The 22,591-nt window shown below is 52.7% G+C and overlaps 1 protein-coding gene and 1 pseudogene across 2 annotated transcripts; one reads left to right on the top strand and one right to left on the bottom strand.

Moving 5' to 3' along the window:
* Positions 1–3,193: 3,193 nt before the first annotated feature.
* LOC137218697 (taurochenodeoxycholic 6 alpha-hydroxylase-like) lies at positions 3,194–15,190 on the top strand. 2 transcript variants are annotated; one of them, XM_067726039.1, is made up of 13 exons: positions 3,194–3,414; positions 6,266–6,407; positions 7,042–7,086; positions 7,566–7,693; positions 8,884–9,008; positions 9,382–9,536; positions 10,005–10,111; positions 10,194–10,384; positions 10,479–10,612; positions 11,504–11,568; positions 11,704–11,780; positions 12,820–12,884; positions 14,174–15,190. In XM_067726039.1, exons 1-13 carry the CDS (start codon positions 3,220–3,222, stop codon positions 14,200–14,202), a joined length of 1,458 nt encoding a protein of 485 aa, XP_067582140.1. In that variant the 5' UTR covers positions 3,194–3,219; the 3' UTR covers positions 14,203–15,190. The 2 variants fall into 2 exon arrangements, with proteins under 2 accessions (XP_067582140.1, XP_067582139.1); XM_067726038.1 differs by lacking the exon at positions 12,820–12,884.
* A 2,856-nt stretch (positions 15,191–18,046) lies between these two features.
* LOC137208822 (cytochrome P450 4B1-like) lies at positions 18,047–22,281 on the bottom strand (annotated as a pseudogene).
* Between the last annotated feature and the right edge of the window lie 310 nt (positions 22,282–22,591).

Below are 22,591 nucleotides of genomic sequence, written 5' to 3'. Positions count from 1 at the left end.
ATTAAAGATAAAACTTAATCTTGAAATTCTCATGTATTTGAATGGAGAAATGATTTTGCTATTGATATTGCAAAACCGATCTCTCCAATGTGATTATAAAAATGTTCTTGAAGGGCTTCTAATTAGCCACGGGCACAACCAGGAGGTAGGAAGGGGTGGGACGGGGGGAGTGGGAGGGCAGGGAGGGCCAGGGCTCTCAGAGCATGGTCCTGGTCAGCAAGTCCACAGGACAAAGTCTTGTTGTGTAACAAGCACGTGGTTCCTGGGAAAAACCAGGAATATTTGATCAATCAATCAGTGAGTCCGGGGAGCTCCCTCCCTCCCAGGACCCCGTGCTGCTGTCCTCGGGTCTGTCAGACACTCCTTCCTTAGGGAGATCTGCAGGCCGTCCTAGCAGCCCTGCGCTTCGAGGACAATTGCTCTTCTTACTAAGTCTCCCTGCTCTCCAGGCTGAGTAGCTTCAGCTGTTCTCATAGAACAGGCTTCTAGATGCTTCCCTGCCCCATCCCTCAATCGCATCCTCTCTGTCTGGCCCTGAGCTTGCCTGGGAGCACAGACATCAGTCTGATGGATGCTGTCCTGTGGGTTCACAGTCCATGGAGATGATAGACAGGAATCTAAGAAGGTGTCAGGTGACAGGAAAAGAGGCCCACCTGCTGGGTGGGGGGTTATGTCAGCCAGAGGGGGGCCAACTGGCTCAGTTTGGTGGAATGCAGGACTCTGAGTGGTTAAAACTGTGATATTCCCAGGCAAACTGATCAATCAGGCCTCAAGGATGGCCTCTAGGCAAAGGGTATTGACATTTGACTGTGCCATTAAGTAGGGTCTGTTCATCTCTGGGCTCTCTTCCCTCATACCGCGTACTGCGAGCTTCCTGGGGCTGAGATATCATCCCCTTCCTGGACGCCAGTACCCAGCACAGAGCCTGACCTGGAGAGATGCTCTGCCCAGCATGTGGAGTGAGAGAGGATGGAGAGAAAGGAACAGCTTGCAGGCTGGGGAAGGGCAGTGCCTACCCACTGAGTGAGCCAGCACTCAGCCCTGGGGGGATGCAGGGGTGAGGGCACACGGGGAGAGCCAGTGTTTTCTCAAGAGAAGGAGGCAGAGCGATTATCAGCAGAGCGGAGCTAAGATGGCTCCTACTGGAGTCAGCCACAGAGAGTCAGCCAAAGCCCAGTTTGTTCATGAAAATTGTTGTATTCGATTTCCAGATTATTTTGATTTTGAGAAATTCTGGTCTTTTTTTGATGCAGTTGTCACTTTTCTGACTTAAGAGTTGACCGATGGAACCACTAAAACACCTCCAGTGATGTTCCCATTATACAGATGGCCATCAGAGAATATATAGACTCAATAAGTAGATAATTTCTCTTACGTAAATTATACTACTCATGGTGCTTAATCACCTCTCAATTTCTACTGGCCTAATATAGCAACCACAACCAAATATTTCTAGCTCTTATAATACTGAGATTTCTTTCAACCCCTCTAATATTGGCAAAGTCAGGAATTAGAATGCCATACATAATCGGGTAGAACAAAGGCAGTGCCAATGAAGAATGATTTGCAGGCAGCTGGCTGGCTTGGGCACCAAGCAATCAGAAAGGAGGCATGCTCCTGTGCGGAAACACGGACCCCAAGTCCTCAGGGCCAACAAGAGGAGATCCAGGAAAACCAGGTAACACAGCTGGGGAGGTAAGAGGCTCCCACCAGTCAGTGTCTGCACTGGATCAACAGAGCAGGGCAGTCCCAATGATGGACGTGACCTGGGAACACAGAGCAGCCCCCAGAATGAATTCAAGCAGGACACGTCTCAGTTCAGGGCAGGATTGTCAGCCCCGCCCACACCCCCACTAGAACAGGAGCTCCACAACAGCAGGGATCTTGTTGTTCACTGCTGGATCTCTAGCTCCTAGGATGGTAATTGATCCAAAGTAAGTACTCAACACATAGTTACAAATAAACGAATGAGTCCTTCTACCCATCTACTCATTCATGTATTTGACATTCATTTGGATGTCTGCTCTGAGATCTCTTCCCTCGCAAAGGGTGGGCCTTTGAAAGCCCTATTCACCACCAACCACAGTTGACTATAGCAGATGGACGCCTTGGCCATGAGATTAGAATCAGATTCTTGGAATAGGATTCAGCAGTGCCACTCAGACATGATGGTGGCAGAATGGTAAGGTGCCAACCCCAGAAGGGTAGACGTTCCCTCCTGCATCGCCTGGACCCAGCTGCACAAGGACAGCGACTGTATCTGTTTATCTGTGACTGTATCTCCAGCTTCTAGTAAAGTGTCTGGTACGAGGTAGAGCCTCCAGAAACATTGCTGAGAGATGAAGGCATGATCGTACAGAGAGAAAGAATGGAGGATGCAGACAAACACAGATTAAGTCAATAATTAATAAACAGCAAGGTGAAAACAATGACTCTGAAAGGAATCTTGCTTTAAGAATCTTTAAGCCTCAAAAGGTGACTAAAGCAAGAGATCTGAATTAAATTTATTTAAATATTAAGTACATAATCCTAAACCTTTTTTAAAACTAAGACTATCGTATTTCAATAGTAGCCATATTTTACTGCATTTCAAATTTGTATTCTCTCATTTCTTAAGAAGGAAGGCAGGGGTATTGACACAGACATATCACTGCAAACTTAAGAAAATATTAAGCATCCATACCCTCAGTGTTCATTAACTTACTGGTTAGTTAAAAAAAAAAGCGGGGGAGATGGAATTTTCAGTTGCATGAGACGAATGAAAATGATTCATGTGGTCACGCAGGGTAGTCCACAGCTAGATGATACTACAGACTTAAACTCTGGTTCTGTACAATATCACAGTGTTAAACAAGATATCACAGGGATATGTTATTCAAAGAAGTTTTAAAAAAACATTCATTTTTCTGTTTTATTTCCATTTGTATAAGTTTTTTAAAAAGTAAGCACGTGATAGTTTGCAGGATCCTGCTACAACCTAAACTCCCATTTCTATTTATAAATATTATCATCTCTTTATATTACTTACATTTTGTAACAGATATTGGTTTAAATTAAAAAAAAAAAAAAAAAAAGACAACTCGGGAGACCCAGGTCTGAGCTCTGTCCTCACCTTCACCCTCACCCAGGTGGGCGGGGCAAGCCTCCCTGACCAGGCTGGGTGTTCAGGGGAGGTCAGCCACCTTCAGGGACAGTCAGCAATCCAGAAGCCGCTGCACCATGAGTGTCTCTGTGCTGAGCACCCCCAGAGCCCTGGGCGGTGTCTCTGGGCTCCTGCAGGTGGCCTCCCTGCTCGGCCTGGTTCTGCTTCTGCTCAAGGCAGCACAGCTCTACCTGCACAGACAGTGGCTGCTCAAAGCCCTCCAGCAGTTCCCGTCTCCTCCTTCCCACTGGCTCTATGGGCACATGCAGGAGGTAGGATGGAGTGGGACGGGGAAGTGGGAGGGCAGGGAGGGCCGGGGCTCTCAGACCGTGGTCCTGGTGAGCAAGCCCATGGGACGAAGCCTTGTTGTGGGACGAGCACGTGGCCTCACAAAAGGACCCAGCTTACCTCTCAGGTCTTGGCTCCTCATCCCAGTCCGGGGAGCTCCCTCCCTCCCAGGACCCCATGCTGGTGTCCTTGGGTCTATCAGACACTCCTTCCTTAGGGAGATCTGCAGGCTGTCCTGGCAGCCCTGCACTTTGAGGACAGTGGCTCTTCCTTCCTGAGTCTCCCCCGTCTCCAGGCTGAGCAGCTTCAGCTGTTCTCATAGAACAGGCTTCTAGATGCTTCCCTGCCCCATCCCTCAATCGCATCCTCTCTGCCTGGCCCTGAGCTTGCCTGGGAGCACAGACATCAGTCTGATGGACGCTGCCCTGTGGGCTCACTGTCCGTGGAGATGACAGACAGGAATCTAAGAAGGTGTCAGGTGACAGGAAAAGAGACCCACCTGCTGCGTGGGGGTTTATGTCAGCTGTAGGGATAAACTGGCTCGGTTTAAGACTGAGGAATTTTCCAGTCTCCTGATTTCGGTGCTTAAACCCTGACAAGTTGCTGGCACACATGAGCGAGGTTCCCAGGATGATGCCAGGTAAGGAGAACTGACATTTGAGTTGCAGCATCCGCAGGGTGAGGTCGCCCCCCTGGTGTCCTCCCTCAGTGGACTATGTGCTCTCGGAACCGAGCGTGAAATCCCCCTCACCCCCAGCACCCTGCACGGAGCCTGCGCAGAGGGCTGCCCATCCAGTGTGTGGAGGGACAGGAAGGAGGGAAGGAGCGGCTTGCAGGCTGGGCAGGGGCAGCGCCTACCCACCCAGCACTGGCAGCACTAGCCTGGTCGGCGGGGGGCTCAGAGCCACGCCAGGGGCCATGTGGAGAGGGGCTCATCAAGGGTTTGTGGACTGAACAAATGCTGGGAGAAAATCAGGGGTTGCAGAGAGCTGAGGCCTCCCTTTCTCTGCAGCGTGATTAGAGTAGAGTGGAGCCAAAGACGGGAACCGGAAACAGCCCGAGCCCCACGTGGGCTGGCCCAGTACCTCTCTCCCCTCTCCTTCCTAATCTCCGGCACCCCAGGTTACTCAGCATCCTCCCCGCCTGCCTGGGCATTCTGGCCTCTGGGACTCTGCTCCCATGTACCCTCTACCTGGAATGATCTTGTCCCTCATATGTCTGTCTACAAAGGCCCAACTCCAAGCCACCTCCTCCAAGATGTCTTTACGGGTCTCCCAGGAGCGGAGGGGATAACCCTTCTTCCCTTGGCTGTCCTTCTCATAAAGCAGTGCTAACCGGATTCCACTAGTTTTGTCTGCAGTGTCATAGCTGTGAGCTCCTTCTGGGAGAGCCTTCCTCTGGTTCATCTTTATAACCTGAGAGCATCTGGGTAAATGATGACTCAACGAATGAGTACATGCATGACAAAGAGCTTTCTAATGTCCAGATCTGAGTTAGGGCCCCTTCCCCAAAGCTTCCCCAGAGGCTTGGTCTTCCCTCCATCACACATTCATGAGCCCCTAGGGTTGTCATGTCCTCAATCTCGCTGTCTCCTCCTGGAGGCTCCAAACAGACAAGCATCTACAGCCACATTCTCATTCAGTGCCTTAAACCAGTGCCTGGCACATAGTAGATGCTCAGTAAATACGTGCTCAGTGAAGGAACCCATCCCACAGTAGGCAAGTTGCCTCAGAGCTGGTGAGTCCTGATGGTAGAAGGATGCAGGCAGAGATTAGATACCAAAGTGGCAGATGGTTGCTTTGAGTTACACAGAAGCCATTGAATTAAAGACGAGGTGACTGCATGGAACATGCCTAGGACCAAATGTTGACGAGAAATCCAGAGCTGATAAAACGAAGCTGAATCTGCAACGTTAAAGAGAGGCAGTTGCTCTGTGGCAAAGAGGAGGGGCACACCAGGTAGAGGAAAGAACCTGGGCAGAGGCTTAGAAGTGTGAGCAGGTGGGACCAGTGCAAGGCGCACAGGCAGCAGCATCTTTGGGGGCAGAGCAATGGGTCCTGTGGACTCACCAGCCCAGCAGGAGGCAAGAATAGAGAGGGTAAATGCAGACAGCAAGGGCCTTTGTGGTCCACACTGAGGAGTTTCAGGAGATTCCTTTAGGTGGTGGAAAGTGTACACAAGTTTCTGGACACTGGTAAATGAAAATGGGATAAAATAATCCACATATCAAAACCTTCCATATATACATCCAGAATCTGTGTACACACGCAATATGTAAAATAATATGATACAAACACAATTTAGTATATAATTTTTCTCACTTATCCATATACATCCGACACTCTTTCAAATTAACAAACATTTATATGTATGCTGGGGTACTACTGAAAATATATAACAACCAGTATAGCAAAATGAAATTAATTTATAAATTTAATTTTTATAATATATTTTATTCTCTAAATAAACAAAATTATATGACAAAACTACTTACCAAGTGATACGAATTATCATAAATTGCTCATGCAAATGTTGTACGAATCACTTCCCAAAGTTTTCTACGGCTGGGAGTGAATCCCTGATGTAAGTTTCTGTAGGCAGTTCGTACTGGTGGCCCAGGGCTCTACCCAGCAAGGGGACAGAATGTGGTCTTAGGACAAAGGTGGACAGCCAGCAGGTCTGGGGCAGAGCCCAGGTCAGAAGAAATAGTTCCAAACTCCTAGTTCTGCTGATCGATCCAGAACGACCTCCCTGTACCCATCCTGCCCTTCACCCCCACTCCAGCACTGGAACTCAGAGAAGGGTTTTATTGATTTATCTTTCCCTTGGGGACAGTTCCAAGACGAGACCGAGCTGCAACCCCTACTGAAGTGGGTAGAGAAGTACCCAAGTGCCTGTGCTCGCTGGCTGTGGGGGACAAAAGCCCTGGTGTTGATCTATGACCCTGACTACATGAAGGCGGTCCTGGGGAGATCAGGTGAGAGGGAAACCCACATCCCAGCAGGAGAAAATCTTCCCTCTCGGGTACATGGCCCTGGATCTGTGAAATTCCAGAAGAAACTGGCACTACAGCCATCAGTACCTGGCTCCCTACCAGCCGTCCTTGCAGCCCACAAGCCAGACTAAGGCCAGCATTACTCACGTACAGTGAGTGCTTCAGCACCTGGGTGGGGCTGGCTTCTCTTTCCTGCCTTACTTTCTTGTTTTAACCCAACTGAGATGATCCCAGGTCTGGAAGACAATTCCCTGTCCACACTGATGTAGGTTTGGCACCTCTCACTGTTGCCTGTCCTGGGTCATGAAATGGCAAAACCACCACAAACTGTAGAAACCCACAGGCTCCTTTCTTACTCTGTGGCGCTGAGCAGAGCCTATCTTTCTTGCCGATTCACCATCTTAGTCCTGTGGGTGTTCTGCTGCTGGGACACTGAGTCTGCCTTCCTGGGCCCACAGTGACCATCAGGACAGAGAGAGTCAGGGATGGGAGGCAAGAGGGAGGTGGCTAGAGACAGACTGCCAGCTGACCAGCATGAGGAATGGAAGGTACCACAGCTGCTCTGGGGGCTGCCTGCCTTGTTCGCTGCCCTCCACTTCCCTTCCTTCCCTTTCAGACCCAAAGTCTCACGATTCCTACAGAATGCTGATCCCCTGGATTGGTAAGTACATTTAAATACAACTGCAGTCCACCCACCAGTTAGGTTTACCAAGAGCTATCTCTTTGCTTAATGGAGAACAACGGTACCAGGCACCCTGTCACCACCTCATCTCTCAGTCAAGCCTCATTTCTCTCCTTCCAGTGAAACTCTCACCCTTTGTAATGGTGCTGAGGGCCCGCCTGAAGCTCAGCCTCTTCTTCATCACTTCTCAGTCCTCTGCGATGTTCTCAGCCTGACTATTAACTAATTCCTTCTATCACCTGCCCCCCTACTCTTCTTCAACCTCTGTCTCACAGCTGTCATAATCACATCCTATGGACCAACCATTCTGGAAATTCACATTCCTGAAGTGTACTGGCCTTTCCTACCTTTGCCCATGGTGTGTCTTTTCCTGACACCTTTGGTTCCTCCCAAGTTGTGCCCAGTCGTCCCTCTGATCCAGGCTCCCCGACCCACACACACACCCATCTGTGGCCCAGGGAATGGTTTGCTTGTGTTGGAGGGGCAGACGTGGTTCCAGCACCGGCGGATGCTGACCCCAGCCTTCCACTATGACATCCTGAAGCCCTACGTGGGTCTCATGGCCGACTCTGTCCGAGTAATGCTGGTGAGTCTATCCCTCGTCACCTGGACCCACTCATATCCAGCACTGCTGACAAAGTCCACTCTCAGGGGCTTCCCTGGTGGCGCAGTGGTTGAGAGTCCGCCTGCTGATGCAGGGGATATGGGTTCGTGCCCCAGTCCGGGAGGATCCCACATGCCGCGGAGCAGCTGGGCCCGTGAGCCACGGCCGCTGAGCCTGCGCGTCCGGAGCCTGTGCTCTGCAATGGAAGAGGCCACAACAGTGAGAGGCCCGCGTACCGCAAAAAAAAAAAAAAAAAAAGTCCACTCTCAAACACTTGTGTCCCTCAGGCATCCGTCAGACACAGCCCCCAGAATTATGCATTCAGAACGTACTCTGAGACAGTGCTCACCAAAACTGGATGGGACAGAGGGGTATCCCAGCACCAGCTTGGATCCAAGGAAAGGGAAAGCAGGACCATGGTGTATTGAGAGTCCACTCTCCTCTCATCTCCACATCTTCAACACAAAGGAAAGAGCAAGGGTCATTCCCCTGGACAGCAGTGCAAACTGCCCCTGGCTGCCCTGGACAATGGCAGCTTCAGTGGTAGAGTGGGCATCCCAGGATGTCACTCAGATAGACTCTGGCATGGAGTCCAGGGCCTCTGCATGGAATTGAGCCACTCATGGGAGGAAATGAGGCCAGGTTTACACGCAGAGAGCTGGGTCTTCACAAGCATCACCTCTCATCCGGACTGGGCACCACCTGGTCTCAGCTAACATGAAATGAATAAAAGGAATTGAAGTACCTCATGTCCCTTCCTAGGAGCCCCAATAGAGCCCCATAAGCTTTTCCTTGCCTTGAAATATTTGCATACTAGTGTTGGGCATCACCTGTCCGGTTCCAATCTCAGGACACAAAAGACTCCACATTTGTTCCCTGAGAAGCTATGTTTTCTGGCCTCCCATAAGGTGGTTATGATCAACACTTGTTCCTAAACTTTGGAACTAATACAGAATATTATGAGAGAACATGATTAATTATATAATAAAAGATTCTGAGAAAATAGACGTCACATTACATGTGTGTGATACAGCCTTAAATTGCTAAAACACATCTGCTTAGAAAGTGAGGAAATCTCTTCCGAAGATTTAGAGACAGAGAGAGAGCCCGGCCTTGTCAGCACAGGCCTTCTGGGGGAGCAGAGCAGGGTCAATGTCCCCCTCCCACCACAGGACAAGTGGGAGGAGCTCGTCAGCCTGGACTCGCATCTGGAGGTCCTTGGACACGTCTCCTTGATGACCCTGGACACCATCATGAAGTGTGCCTTCAGCCACCAGGGCAGCATCCAGACAGACAGGTCAGTGACAACCTTTCAACGGCAGGGTCCTTGTTCTCACCAGCTGGGGAGGACTTACCTGAGAAGCAGTTAGGGCAGCGTGGACACTTATGAGCTCTAAAAGCAATATTCTGCACAGAGCCATGGACCACAGTCAAATTCCACCCAGACCAACCTTGACTCAGTCACAGGTCCCTGATTCCTGCACAGGGAGAAGCCTGGCTGCTCAGGCCACTTGTAAAGGACTAAGTGCCTCCAGGGCTGTGAGGCAGAAATAACAAAGCCTCAGTGCTGCCTGTCCCCACTGACTGAGGAATCCCCACCCGGAGCCCCACTCCGTCTCCAGGTCAGAGGTTCCCTCCAATCCAGTCTCCTCTGCATCCTCTCCCTTCAGGAAAATCCAATCCTACATCCAAGCCATCAAGGACCTCAGCAATCTGAGTTTTTCCCGGGTGAGGAATATCTTCTACCAGAACGACATCATCTACAGGCTGAGCCCTGAAGGCCGCTGGAGCCACCGTGCCTGTCAACTCACCCATCAACACACAGGTTCTTCTGATCCTTCTGGGCATCTCCCGCCCACCCACCCCCATCATGCACATGTAAAAGGGCCTGGCCTTGACCCCTCAGGCAGGGCCCAGACTCCTGCTTCCTCTTCAGGGGCTGGCACACACCCACACTGGGTACTTCCTGGTGCAGGGGTTGGGACCCGAGACGTCAGGGTGTCAGGTGAGGTGCAGGGAGACACATGTGTCACCACGTTGCTGACGGTGGAATGAGACCCCCTCCCAGCATCATCCAGGCAGAGCCTCTGTGGGCTGTGCTATTGAGGGGATTCCCGACCTGGATCAGACGATGCTGGAGCTCTCTGCCCTGACATGTGCGCCCATTCCCACCCTCGTCCTCATCCACCTGGTACCCAGATTGGGCCTGAGGGGCAGATAGGGCTACGGTGGGTGCTGCATCTGAGCCCCCAGGAGCCCTCAGCTCTGCCTGGGAACCACTGTTCTGGGACAGATGGAGTGATCAAGATGAGGAAGGCTCACCTGCAGAAGGAGGGAGAGCTGGAGAAGGTGAGGAGCAAGAGGCACCTGGATTTCCTGGACATCCTCCTCTTCGCTAGAGTGAGTGTGGGCAGGAGAGGCCTGAGGCTTTGCCCAGAAGCACAGAGGCAGGGCAGACCCTGCACTCTTCCTGCCTCCGCAGATGGAGAATGGGAGCAGCTTGTCTGACAGGGAGCTCCGTGCCGAAGTGGATACGTTCATGTTTGAGGGTCACGACACCACAGCCAGTGGCATCTCCTGGACCCTCTATGCTCTGGCCTCCCACCCTGAGCATCAGCAGAGGTGCCGGGAAGAGATCCAGAGCCTCCTGGGGGATGGCGCATCCATCACCTGGTGAGTGCCCAGCAGGTGGGAGGACCTCGCCCCTCCGCGAGTGGAGGACCCCTGCTTGTCTGGCTCTGCCGCTCTCAAATGGGCTGCCTTTCAGGGACCACCTGGAACAGATGCCCTACATCACCATGTGCATCAAGGAGGCACTGCGACTCTATCCACCAGTGCCGTTCATTTTCAGAGATCTGAGCAAGCCCATCACCTTCCCTGATGGACGCTCCTTACCTGCAGGTATGAGCTTCACCCACACCCACTGAACTAAGCACTCTGCAAGACCACGTGGGAGATCAGAAATCCACATGTGCTTTCCCAGTTCTGAGATGCTCTGACTCGTTTCCACCTTAAGATAATTAATGTTTACTCTGCAGTTTGGACAAGTTTTGTAAAATGCTTGGCATAGAAGTTGAACACAGCAAAAGCTCAGTAAACAAATGCTAGACCCTGACGGTGGGCTTGTAATAGAGCCTGAAAATTCTGATTCCTTGAGACACCAAGGCTTAAGAGAGAAGCAGGTGGAGATGTGGTTCTTTCCATATGGGGTCTAAGTAAACGAGGGAGTTCAGGGAGTCCATTGTCATGGGTCAGATGGTCCAGTCTCTGAGGAGCCCTCAGGTGGATGGCCGAGAGCAGCTGATGATCAGGTCTGAGAGCCCTGCCATGGTTGGAGGCCACCCATTGGCTCACCTCCCAGTGGGTCTGAATCCCAGCCCTGCCACCTCCTAGCTGTGGGATTATGGTCACGTCCCTTAATCTCTCAGAAGCTTAGGTGCCTCATCTGCACATGCGGATAGGAGTGCCTTCCTTGAGGGCTGCTGTGAGGATTAGATGAGTTAATGCACAACCCCGAGGGCTCATGATGGCATCTGATAACTGTGAGTTTTCATGTGAGGCGATCCTGATACTAAGCCTCCAATTCTTTTCCTTCTCAGTCCTGGCCATGGTTACCTGCTCCTAATCTGTGCTCATGTGCTTTGTCACCTCCAGCCCACCTGTCTTGCAAGAGCACCATTTCATTCAGAGGGATGGAGGGTAGCTCTCATGGTGGCTCCTGGGCCTTTTGTGCACATTGCCCCTGTTACCATGGGTACCATCAGTCTTCTCTCTCTCCTCCCTGCCCCACAGGAGTCCCGCTCTCCCTCTTCTTTTATGGGCTTCACCACAACCCGAAGGTGTGGCCGAACCCAGAGGTATGATGGAGGAGGGGATGGGATGCTCTCTCCAGACCAGCACCTCCCCTGCTCCCCTCGGGGATTCTTGTCCCCTGGTGGATTGGTGCAAGGAGTTTGATCCCACCTGTCCTGGCCCCGGTGCTCTCTCTGCAGGTGTTTGACCCATCCCGGTTTGCACCAGGTTCTTCTCAACACAGCCATGCTTTCCTGCCCTTCTCAGGAGGATCCAGGTGAGGCCTTCTGTACCTGGGGCATCTGGGTGTCACTGGGTGCTACCTGATGTGTGTGACTGTCTACATTCATATGTGGTGTATGCAGTTATGTCCCTGTGTGTTGACGTTTTGAGAAGGAGGCGTGTGTCCCCATGTACAAGAAGGCCTTCAGGGCACGCCACGGAGACCTTGACCTCCTGACTTCCGCAACGACCAGCCACATTGCCATGGCCGTGGCCTTTTCAAAGTATTCCAGGGTTTTCCTCACTTTAGGAGTATCACTTTTCAGCTTTAGAATTTTTCATGAAAGGTAAACTTCAGATGTTTGCTTCTCCCAAGTATCAGTCATCTTAGAAGGTGGTTTTCTCTCTTGGCACATTTCTAGTCCAGCCCACTGCCTTTTCTACTTAATTCAACAATCCACCTCTGACTGTATCATCAGTTGTGTTTGCATGGATTTAGATATCCAGCTGCTTTTCTTCTCCTGAGGCTTCAAACCATGTATGTGATCACTTACAGTTGCCGTTTGAAGAAAGTTACATAGCCACATGTGTCTTTTCTATTTCTGTAGTCAAACCTAACAGTTGTGACTGCATATTCATATAAACATGACACCATTTCTGGTTGCCAAAATTCTATATATGTCGTGGGGATTATACACCATAGTCCCAGAATCTACAGAGTCTAATTTTGGCAAAAAAGGATGAAATTGAAGGCAATCAAGTGCTTTTGAGAGAAAACTCACTGTTTTGTGTTGGACACATGCATTTGAGAGGTTCCTGCCGTGTACAATATAAAGTACACATGAAATAGCTGTTAACCCAGATGATACACTCCACAATGACTCCTGTGAAAATCTTCAACGGCTACAGATCCCCCTCGAAATAGTAACTTCCATAATTTTGGAACTACTTAGTAATCCAAGTTTTTTCTGAGCCTGTAATTCTGTGAAATTTTCAGTTGGTGAATCAACCTTCACAGAACAGGCTTGACGCAACACGTTCCCGGAATTTGCTCTAGGATTTGATCTGTGCCAGGGTCCTGTTCTTCCTTGTAGACATTGGCTGCAGGTCATGCGGCTGCCACCAGAGGACAGGGGGTACCTGGCAACTCAATTCCGAGGTCAGAATTAATGTTTAATTTTAATCCACTCCTTTTTTTTTTTCAATTCAATTAACTTTGTTCAAATAGAAAGCTATTTATTAGACTGCCTCTGTGTGCCAAACCATATATTACAAGATGGGAACACAGAGACGAAAGGAACTTTCCTTGCTCCAACAGTTCACAGTCAAGAAACCACTACCGCTCTTCAAGACAGACATGCGACGTTTCCATAGTGTAGTGGTCAGTACGTTTGCCTTACAAGACAGACATCATGCATTCATCCACTCTTTCACTCATTCATTCACTGAGCAGATTGTGGAATGTTCCATGTTCCTGGCACTGTCCTGGTCACTGGACGGTGATGTGTCCTTGAGTTAACAGTAAAGCTGCTTGGGGATGCGGGAGAAAGAGGCGCAGGCGGCAGAGGCGGGAGGCCTGACGGTCACTAGACTGAGTCTTGAGCATGTGGCCGGCAGAGGCGGGGGGAGGGGACCTCAACAGCAGCGGAATGAGGAAGAGGGTCTGGACAGGTGCGAGGTGAGTGAGGAGCAGCCCAGAGAGCGCTGTGACGCAGCTGAGGCCCCGCGACGTGTCCTCCCTGTGATGGAGGGCGCAGCAGGCCCCAAGCCGCCGTGGCTGCAGTAGAGGGACGGGAGGCAAGGAGACTGAAAAGGCCAGTGAGGAGCCCACGGGATGGGAGGAGGGGCTTTACTGGAGTAGAATGGGAAGGCTCCAGGGGCGGGTTGACTGAAGGGCTACGGGGAGACAGGAGGCCGGACATTAACTGGGAGGCAAGTGGTCCAGCAGGTCGAGGGGCGCTAACCCGTGGCCCCTCCAAGAAGCCTCCCGGTTGCCATCCTGACTTCCTTACACAACCCTGTCCTGTCCTGTCTGGGGACTGGGGCCCCTGCTTGTCTGCCATGGGTGGTGAGGGCCCGAGAGTTGCCCACACCCCCCTACAGTGCCCTGGCCTGGACAGAAACCAGAAACTGCCTGTGGACGAGTGAACAAAGTACTAATTCACATTTACTGATTCACGTGACTTGACCCTGTGGCTTAGAGCGCCGACCCTCCCCAACAGGACTTACTACTGCTGAGAGCAGAAGTAGGAGTTAGGAGCTAATCCTGGAGAGAGGTGGCCTTTGTAAAGGTCAGGGGGAGAGGGTGGACCGAGGCTTGGGCGGCACGTTCAGTGTGACCTGTAAGGAAGGGATCGGGGCTGGGCCAGGTGGAGGAGAGCCCTGAATGCCCTGTGCCCGGCAGGGGTTAGAAGCCTCTGCTCACTTCCTTTTCCCTGCCTGACCCAGGAACTGCATCGGGAAGCAGTTTGCCATGAATGAGATGAAGGTGGCCGTGGCCCTGACCTTGCTTCGCTTTGAACTGGCACCCGATCCCTCCAGGGTCCCTGTTCCCATTCCAAGAGTTGTGCTGAAGCCCAAGAATGGGATCCACTTGCAGCTCAGGAAGCTCCTGTAACGCTTGTTGGAGACAAGGACGAGCTCTGAGGGCCCCTGCCTGCCAGCCTGTCTCGCTGTCACTCTCTCCCGTCCTTGCCTCTGTGCCCACTTCCTGCTTCTATCTTTCCACCTGCCGGCCTACGTCATCTCCTGCCTCCTGCCTGTCAGATGTTCTGCCCTCCTCCTCTCACCTTTCTCCAGGCTCCCTATCTGCTTATCTCTCCATCTGTCTCTGACCCACCTGTGTCTCTGACTGTCCACCTAAACCCTGATCGCCTGCCCTCCTCCAGTCTGTCTACTCTCTCCCTGTCTTTCTCCCCTTCTGCCTGCCTGTCTGTCCCTGAATTCACTTCCTTTTGCTGATAAAATAATTGGTCACAGCCTTAAGGACTTCAAACCACACAGAGTTATTCTCTGACAGCTCTGGAGTCAGAAGCCGGAAGTGGGTTTCCCTGGACACAGCCAAGGTGTTGGCAGGGCCCCCGGTGCAGGGATGTAGGAGAGCATCCCTCCCTTTGTCTTTTCCCACATCTAGAGCTGCAATCCTTGCGTTCTTTGGCTCCTGGGCCCTCCTCCATATTCAAATCCATCAGCTTCTTCAAATGTCCCCCTGCTTCAGTCTTCACATCGCCTTCTCTTTCATAAGGCCCTCTATGATTACACAGTCCCACTCAGATAAAACAGCCTTGCTCTGAGTTCCGGGGATTAGGACACGGACACCCTGGGCAGCCGTTACTGTAGCTGCTGAGTCCTGCGTGACTCCCATCGCCTTGGGCCCCCGATCACTCCCGTGTGTTACGGGTCTGCCCATTTGTCACTCACCTGGCTTCCCCTCTTTCCCACTCCCTGGATAAATTCACAATGTCATATGGAGCGTGTGTGTCTTCCCTTGCAAGGAGCTGGATCGAATGAAAGAGAGAGAGAAGGGGAGGGAAGGCAGAGGAGACGAGGAGAGGACATGACCCCTGGTCTGTGGGCCCAGAACCCCAGCAGGACAAGCGTGTCCCAGCGCCCCTGCAGCCTCACACTCTGGGGTCCCTCACGCCCCACAACCCGCCTGTCACCTGAGGCTCCCACGGCAGCTGAGTCAGGAGAAAGGGCTCGTCTCCAAAGGCTCAGAGGGAAGAAGCTCACCCCGGGCACCTATCAGTGAAGGAGCCTCCCAGCTATGTGTGGTAGCTTCCTTGCTACATCCTTAGAGGGGCCCAGCCAGAGCCCATCCTGCCCTGAGCAAAGAAGCCTTACAGACTTGGCTCAGCAGGAGGGCCTCAGGAACCAATCCTTCACCCCAAATGAGATTTGAGAAGAGCCCAGCCCAGATTTGAGAAGCACTGGCCATGTCACCAGACCCTGGCAGCTCTTCCTCACACGCAGGGCCTGCAGGCTCCTCAGAGGCCCGAGCGGGCGACTGTGCAGGAGGCTCTGGGAGGACCAGCTGGGCACGAGGCATGGCTGCTTGGAGAGGATGTCAGACCCGAAGCAGAGGACCAGCCAGTGCACCTCCCCCACAGGACAGCCCCTTGCAGTCCCCGGCGTGTCTGCCCAGGCCCTGAGCAAGGACGAGCTTCTTCAACCCTGGCGCTCCTGGAGACCTCGGGGGGACTGGTCCTCCTGACCCTGACCAGCGCCAGGCCCCTCGCACTCCTCCACCAGCCTCTCTGCACCAGCCCTGCTCTCTTGCTGCTTCTGCACACAGGTCCTCCTCCCGTCCCACCCCTGCCCTTCCTAACTCAGGGCCCCGGATGCCAGACGAGACCCCGCTGTAGCCCTGTGCTGTGCTGTGATGCCACCATGTGCCTCCTGAAGGGGACATCTCCCCCAGCCGCTGCCTGCAGCTGGAACCTTCGGCCCAGTCCCCTCCCCGTTCCTAGGTCACAGGGCTAGTTCACTCTGCTCCAACATGGGGCCAGGAGGACTCTCTGTGCCTGACCGGGGGTGGGGCAGGAGAGTTAGCTGGGAACATCCTGGACAGGAAGCTTGGCAGGTCCCCTGGCGTTAGGTGGTGCAGAAGGGCTCGGGCTGGTCACTCTCAGAGCATGGGACGATGGGGACTTTGTCTTCTGGGTGCCAGCCATGGACGTGAGCTCTAATCTCAGGATTTTACAGGAGCTGAAGAGAGTGACTAAGAAGAGACCCTGCTCACTCCACACAGTAGGAAAAACCCCAGCTGTGTCCACACTCCTATGCACACCCCTCAGGACACATACATAGACAGTCACCCCTGTGCAGCCTCACCTATATGTGCCCCTCGTACACTGCACGCTCTGCTCACACACATGCACACAGCCTCTGGATCCCAGGAGGCAGCAGGGTTTGTCTTGCGAGCGGGTAGGATTACGTGGAATTCATCTCTGGTGCCCGCTGCTCCCAGCTCCCCTCTCACATGGAGCCTCCTCCTTCCCTCTGGCTCCAGAGCTCCCACAGACACGTGTCCTCAGAGAGAAAGGCAATTCTACCCATGGGGTCTTAGTCAGAAGAGACCAGGGTCAGAAGGCCTCCGCTCAAGCTCCTCCCCGATGAGCATCTTGGCAGGTTCCTTCCCGTAGTATTTAAGTGGGATCACAGCCTCCTCAGTCCTGCCTCACTGGCCTGCTAAGGATCCAGAGATCAGGGAAGGAGACACATCTTAGACTTGAGAGCCACCCGTGGGCCAGACATGGTTGGGACACTGGGCTCTGCTCCCTGATGATACCTGTTGAAACCATTTCTTCACTTGTGCAACTAAGCCCATGCACCACAACTACTGAGCCTGTGCTCTAGAGCCCACGAGCCACAGCTCCTGAGCCTGCGTGCCACAACTACTGAAGCCCGAGTGTCTAGAGCCCATGCTCTGCAACAAGAAAAGCCACTGCAGCGAGAAGCCCACGCACAGTGATGAAGAGTAGCCCCCACAACTAGAGAAAGCCCACGCACAGCAACAGACTCAACACAGCCAAAAATAAATAAATAAATATATTTTTTAAAAAATTCATTGTCTTGGGGCTTCCCTGGTGGCGCAGTGGTTGAGAGTCCGCCTGCCGATGCAGGGGACGCGGGTTCGTGCCCCAGTCCGGGAAGATCCCACGTGCTGCGGAGCGGCTGGGCCCGTGAGCCATGGCCGCTGAGCCTGCGCGTCCGGAGCCTGTGCTCCGCAACGGGAGAGGCCACAACAGTGAGAGGCCCGCGTACCGCAAAAATAAAAAAATAAATAAATAAAAAATAAAAAAAAATAAAAAAAAATTCATTGTCTTGTGTATTTCTGCTTTAAGCAATTTTTCCTTATGTCTGTTATATTCCAAAAACATACACACAAAGTTAAAAAAGAAACAGATCTCAGTGAAGGGGCAGGCTCGAAAGCCATCCATCTATCACATGAAGTGAGTGAGCGCCTGCTCATAACCGCCAATCCCAAGGCACAGCTTCTGCAGCAAACGCTGAGTAAATTTTAGAAAGACGGACAATTACGGGAGATGAATGGAGAGTCTAGAAGCAAATAGGTGTTCACCATATGTTTGTTGAATGAATGAGTGAGCTCTGGAACACATGCATAGTAAGCATTTATAGACACACATGTTTACATGGCACTGCCCTCGAGGTGACAGTCTACGCAGGTGCCTATTCCCCACTAATCCACAAGCCTGCGGAAGACAAGGGAACACAGCTACTCTGCAACCCAGCTTGGAGATGGCAGCACCCAGGGAGAGGCCACAACCTGGGCTGGCTGGGGCCCTACTCTCAGCAGATCTACTTCCCAGAGCCGGGGCCCAGTGGCTTCAGGTGGAGGTGGATGCCATTCTTGGAGAGCAGGACATCTGGATGGGTGGCCTTGAGGGGTCCAGGGAAAACTCAAAACAGAGCAAGCAGAGGGCTGTGACCACATTCATCTTGTTCATGGCAAACTGCTGTGCGAGGCAGTTCCTGCGATGAGCAGCACAAAATGACATCAGGCTACACGGTGTCCAGAGTGATGAAAACCAGTGCTCTAAGTGACCAGCAGAAATCAGTAGCTCTTTTTGGATGAATAACTGGCTGATTGATTGATTGACCTGGGCTTAAGAAACAGACCCTGGGAGTATGGTGAGGGTCCTAGACCAGGTAGGTTCACACTGTGGGCTGTGGCTTAGGGGGTGTCTCTTGGAACGACTCACCCACCCACCTGCCAAGGACAAGACTATGCTAATGGTAGGAGGAAGGTCCCTGGAACTTCCCCTGCATCAGGGTCACTGCACACCCAGCATGGTCCCCCTCATCCCAGAGTTCCCCCAAAGGATGCCTCCCCAACGACATCCTCCATCCTCACCTCCCTGGTCCAGAGGACCAGGGATGTTAGGCTCTCCTTACCTGGGCCCAGCAGAGAGCAGAATGAAGGCAAAAATCCAACCACATTCTCTGGGGAAAAGGGCAGGGGGTCGAAGACCTGAGGGGACAGGCCTTGCTTAAATACCTGCCAGGTCCTAGGGCAGGCTGAACCCGTAGCCACCCACCCCATCTGACCTCTGGGCCCGGGGATGGCGTACCTCGGGGTCGAGCCACACTGCACTGTTCCTACGGTGGGCATGAGCACTGCCAGTGACAGAGAGTCCATGACCACCCTCAACACATCAAAGTACCTCTGATCATCATCACACCTACTTCCTGTAGCCCCCTCACTGAGCACAACACTGGACACAGACATTTGTAGAAAGGAAAAGGGAAAAAGGACTGATGCACCCACCCCACCACGAGGTAGGACAGGCAAGGACTATCACACACTTCCTGCTTTCTATTACCTGACTCTCAAGGGAAGTACTTGTTCATGGTATTATGCTATCAGCAGTAACAGCTACCATTCGTTGGTGCTTACTAGGTGTCAGATCCAGCATTAAACACTCCTCACAAAGCTACCACACACGGTTGTATGGGTTGTACATGGCACAGCATCGTACCCGAAGTGAATGATGCCTCCTGAAGTTGTTCAGGGCCCAACCTGCATGGTGGTACATGCCAGCCCTGACGAATATTGTCTCTTTCCTCCTGAGAACAACCCAGTAAGGCAGGGACCCTTCTCATCCCGTTACAGAAGAGAGAGCAGAGGCTTAGAGGTAGAGGGATTCACCCCTACCTTATGGAGCTAGGCCTTGGACGCAGGCCAAACACAAAGCCTGGGCTCTTCCCCACTGGTGCGAGGGTACAGAGAGCACCCGCAAGGACTCCGGTTCCACCCGGAATCCACCCCATCCCACCTGCAAGTAGAGAGCGGCCATCCACAAAGTGACGGGCTTGCTGAGCTGGCGGTACACCTGGGGCACAGGGGGGTAGAGGCGGAAGCTCTCCTTGAGGCACATGGTCAGGTAGGTCATCTTCCTCAGATCACCGCTGCCAGCAACACAGCCAGGGCTTTAAGGGCTGCGAGCAACACGGTCCTGCGGGAAGGCGGTACCTGTACTTTATCTCTTTTGATCCTTTTCTAACCCAGCAAGGTAAAAATGCTTTTCTCCACACTATTGACAAGGAAAGGGAAACACAGAGAGGAAGCACAGTGAAGGCCCATGATCAATGTCTGCTGAGTGAAAATAAGCCACACCCCCAGACCAGTGCTCTTCACTACCTAGCACAAGGTCAAGGGAACTGTCCCAGCAATGAGCAAGGCCAGGGAAGAGGGCTTTACAGTCTCAGGGGATCACCTTTCCTGGGCTTGAAGTTGGCATTCTCCCTTACCCCTTCCCAATACAGGCCAGAGTCATGGGCTCCTTCCAGGGGCCCCATCTTCTGGCCGACAGTATGGCTAAGCCCCTACTATGTGCTTAGCCCCTACTAGGTCCTCCCTGGGCCCCAGAGTGGAATGATGCGGGCCCTGGAAGACTAGGACATGACCCTGCCTCAAGGTGACACATTCTAAGAATTGAGGAGACTGACAGGTAGAGGACAGACTGTAACTGGAGGCCAAGAAGGGAGAAGTTAATCCTGATAGACAGTTCTTCCTGGCCCCTGGGGCCCTTCCTTTCCTATTTCCATCACCACTAGGTCTGAGAATCAAACTTGCAGTTACGCCGTACGGACTGATCACATCCTGAATGAAACGGCACAAGTCCACACAGCTGAGAACACAGGTACAATCCCCGGAGGAACACATGGGTGTTGGGCCCGCCATGGTTCCCCAGGAGACCTTTGTAGTGTCTGAGAGAAACCACCCCCCCAGGACTTGCCCACCCCCCTTGTGCCAAGGCCCTCTAACTCGTGTCAGAGCCAAGAAGCCAGAACTAAGCTGGGTTCCAGGTCCTCCACGCACTCTCAGGGTGGGGACAGGAGCATCTGGGGGAAGAGGGCAGCTGGCTCTGACATGAGGGTGGGGGAGCAAGGTCTCTGCCCCAGGGAAGCCCACAGGCTGATGGCAAATCCCACTTTGATGGAGGCAAGGAGAAGTGGAGGGGACATGAGAGGAAAGGGATTGAAGGTCTCCTAAATGTCTCTCATACCCACATTAGGGCCAGACCTCAACCTTCCCAGGAAGGGAACTTCTCTGTACTTAGCACAGTCCCCCCAAACACCTCCTGGCCCCTCCACTTGTCTTCTCCATCACTGTCTCCTCTATCGGTACCCCACCCTAGTCTCTAACGTTCACCGTCTGTTCATTCAGTGACGCCTACTCTGGGCAGGCTCTGTGCTGGACCCTGAAGAGACAGGGAAGAATCAGACTGGATCTCCATCCTCCAGGGGTCATGGTCAAGTGGGGAAGATGAACGAGTAAACAGAAGATGACAACCCTGTGGGACAAGTGCTGAGATACCAAGCCTGGGGCTGATGCAAAATGCTGGTGAGGCACCCCAGCAGCCTGTGGGCAAGGAAGGCTCTGGTGTCTGTTTTCCCCCCTAGACAGTAAGCTCCTTGAGGGCAGAGCCTGGGTCTGATTCATCTCCCAGACCCATCCTGTCGTTTTCTGGGTGGCTCCAGGATGCAGGTCGATTACCAGGCCATCCTGAGAGGGTAGTTATCTGTACGGGCAAGAATAAGCCTGGGCAGTCCTCACCCAGCAGTAAAGCTCACCACTAGTGTCAATCATGGAGGAAAGGCAGAATTCTCTAGACTGCTTGTGGGAAAAGTGTACCCAGGAGCTAGTAGAAGTCATTATTCCTCTCTCTGAGCCTTAATCCCTGGCAGCTGTACCTGAGTTCCCAATGCTGGCTGCAGATCAAAATACTTGAGGGTGTTTTTTAACTCAGACTCCTACTTCCAATATGTTAATTAGGGTCTTCAGAGCTTGGGGGCCGAGGAATCTGCTTCTCACAGTTGATTCCAATGCAGCTGTCCCTTGCCCTGTGTTCAGAAAACTCTCGTCTACATCCCCATGAAGGCAGGAAACTAAGAGCTGTTCCTGACAACGTGTGCTAAAGTGGTCCCCGCTGCCCTGAGATAAGTGGGAAGGACGAGTCAGAATCTGACCCCAGGAAGATGTCTGGCTCCCCACCCAGTCCATAGGCATGGCAGGGAGGACCCCACCTCTGGGGTCACCGACTGTTTAAATGGTCTGGAGGTCTCTCAGGTGGGACCACTCGTCCCTGCCTTCACTGCCATTTTCTGCCCTAAAAAAAGGAATCTTTATACTGCACAGAACAAAGAGAACACTGGTTAAGCTCTAAACAAGATTGCCTAGCTGTATCAGACTATCCAGGGGTATTTTTCCCATGTTATCCTCGAGTCCTTAGCAGAGCTCTGTCTGAACCTTGGGCCTCAGAATGATGGGACAGAATGATGGCCCGCTTGGGTCCCAGGTTTTGAGTGCCCCCATCCCCCACCCCCACCTGATGCCAGCTTGGAATACAAGAGTGAGGGGGAGACCCAGTGGGAAAGGTGAATGGGAACCACGGCTCCAAGGACCCCATTCTTCTGCCCAAGCATAGAGCCTCCCTCCATGGTCCCCAGGGGTTTAGGCCAGATTCTCTGAAGGTAAGGAGGCCGTTTTCTTCCACCATCCTCCTCCTGGTCACTTACGTCGAGGGCATGCCCGAAGAGTCAGTGAGTGGGGGGCCCTGGGAAGCTGTCCAGAGCCCTGGCCAGCATCTCCCTCCCCAGCAGCAGACGAATGAGCTTGACGAAGCCTAAGACCAAGATCAGTCCAAAAGCCCACAGGCTCAGCTGGGAGAGGCTCGGGGAGAGCAAAACAGGCACCATGGCTTGAGTCGCAGCCACCCAGGTTCCCACCTGCCTCCTGATGCCCTCAAATTCTCTTATACTATGAACCCAGGCACCCTGCCAGCTCCCACCCCAACCACGCCCTGCTGTTGGCAGCAGCCCAGGCTAGTCTGAGCTCCA

This window comes from Pseudorca crassidens, chromosome 2, assembly GCF_039906515.1.
Source record: "Pseudorca crassidens isolate mPseCra1 chromosome 2, mPseCra1.hap1, whole genome shotgun sequence".
Classification (NCBI taxonomy): Eukaryota; Metazoa; Chordata; class Mammalia; order Artiodactyla; family Delphinidae; genus Pseudorca; species Pseudorca crassidens.
This window is presented reverse-complemented; position numbering and strand designations above follow the sequence as displayed.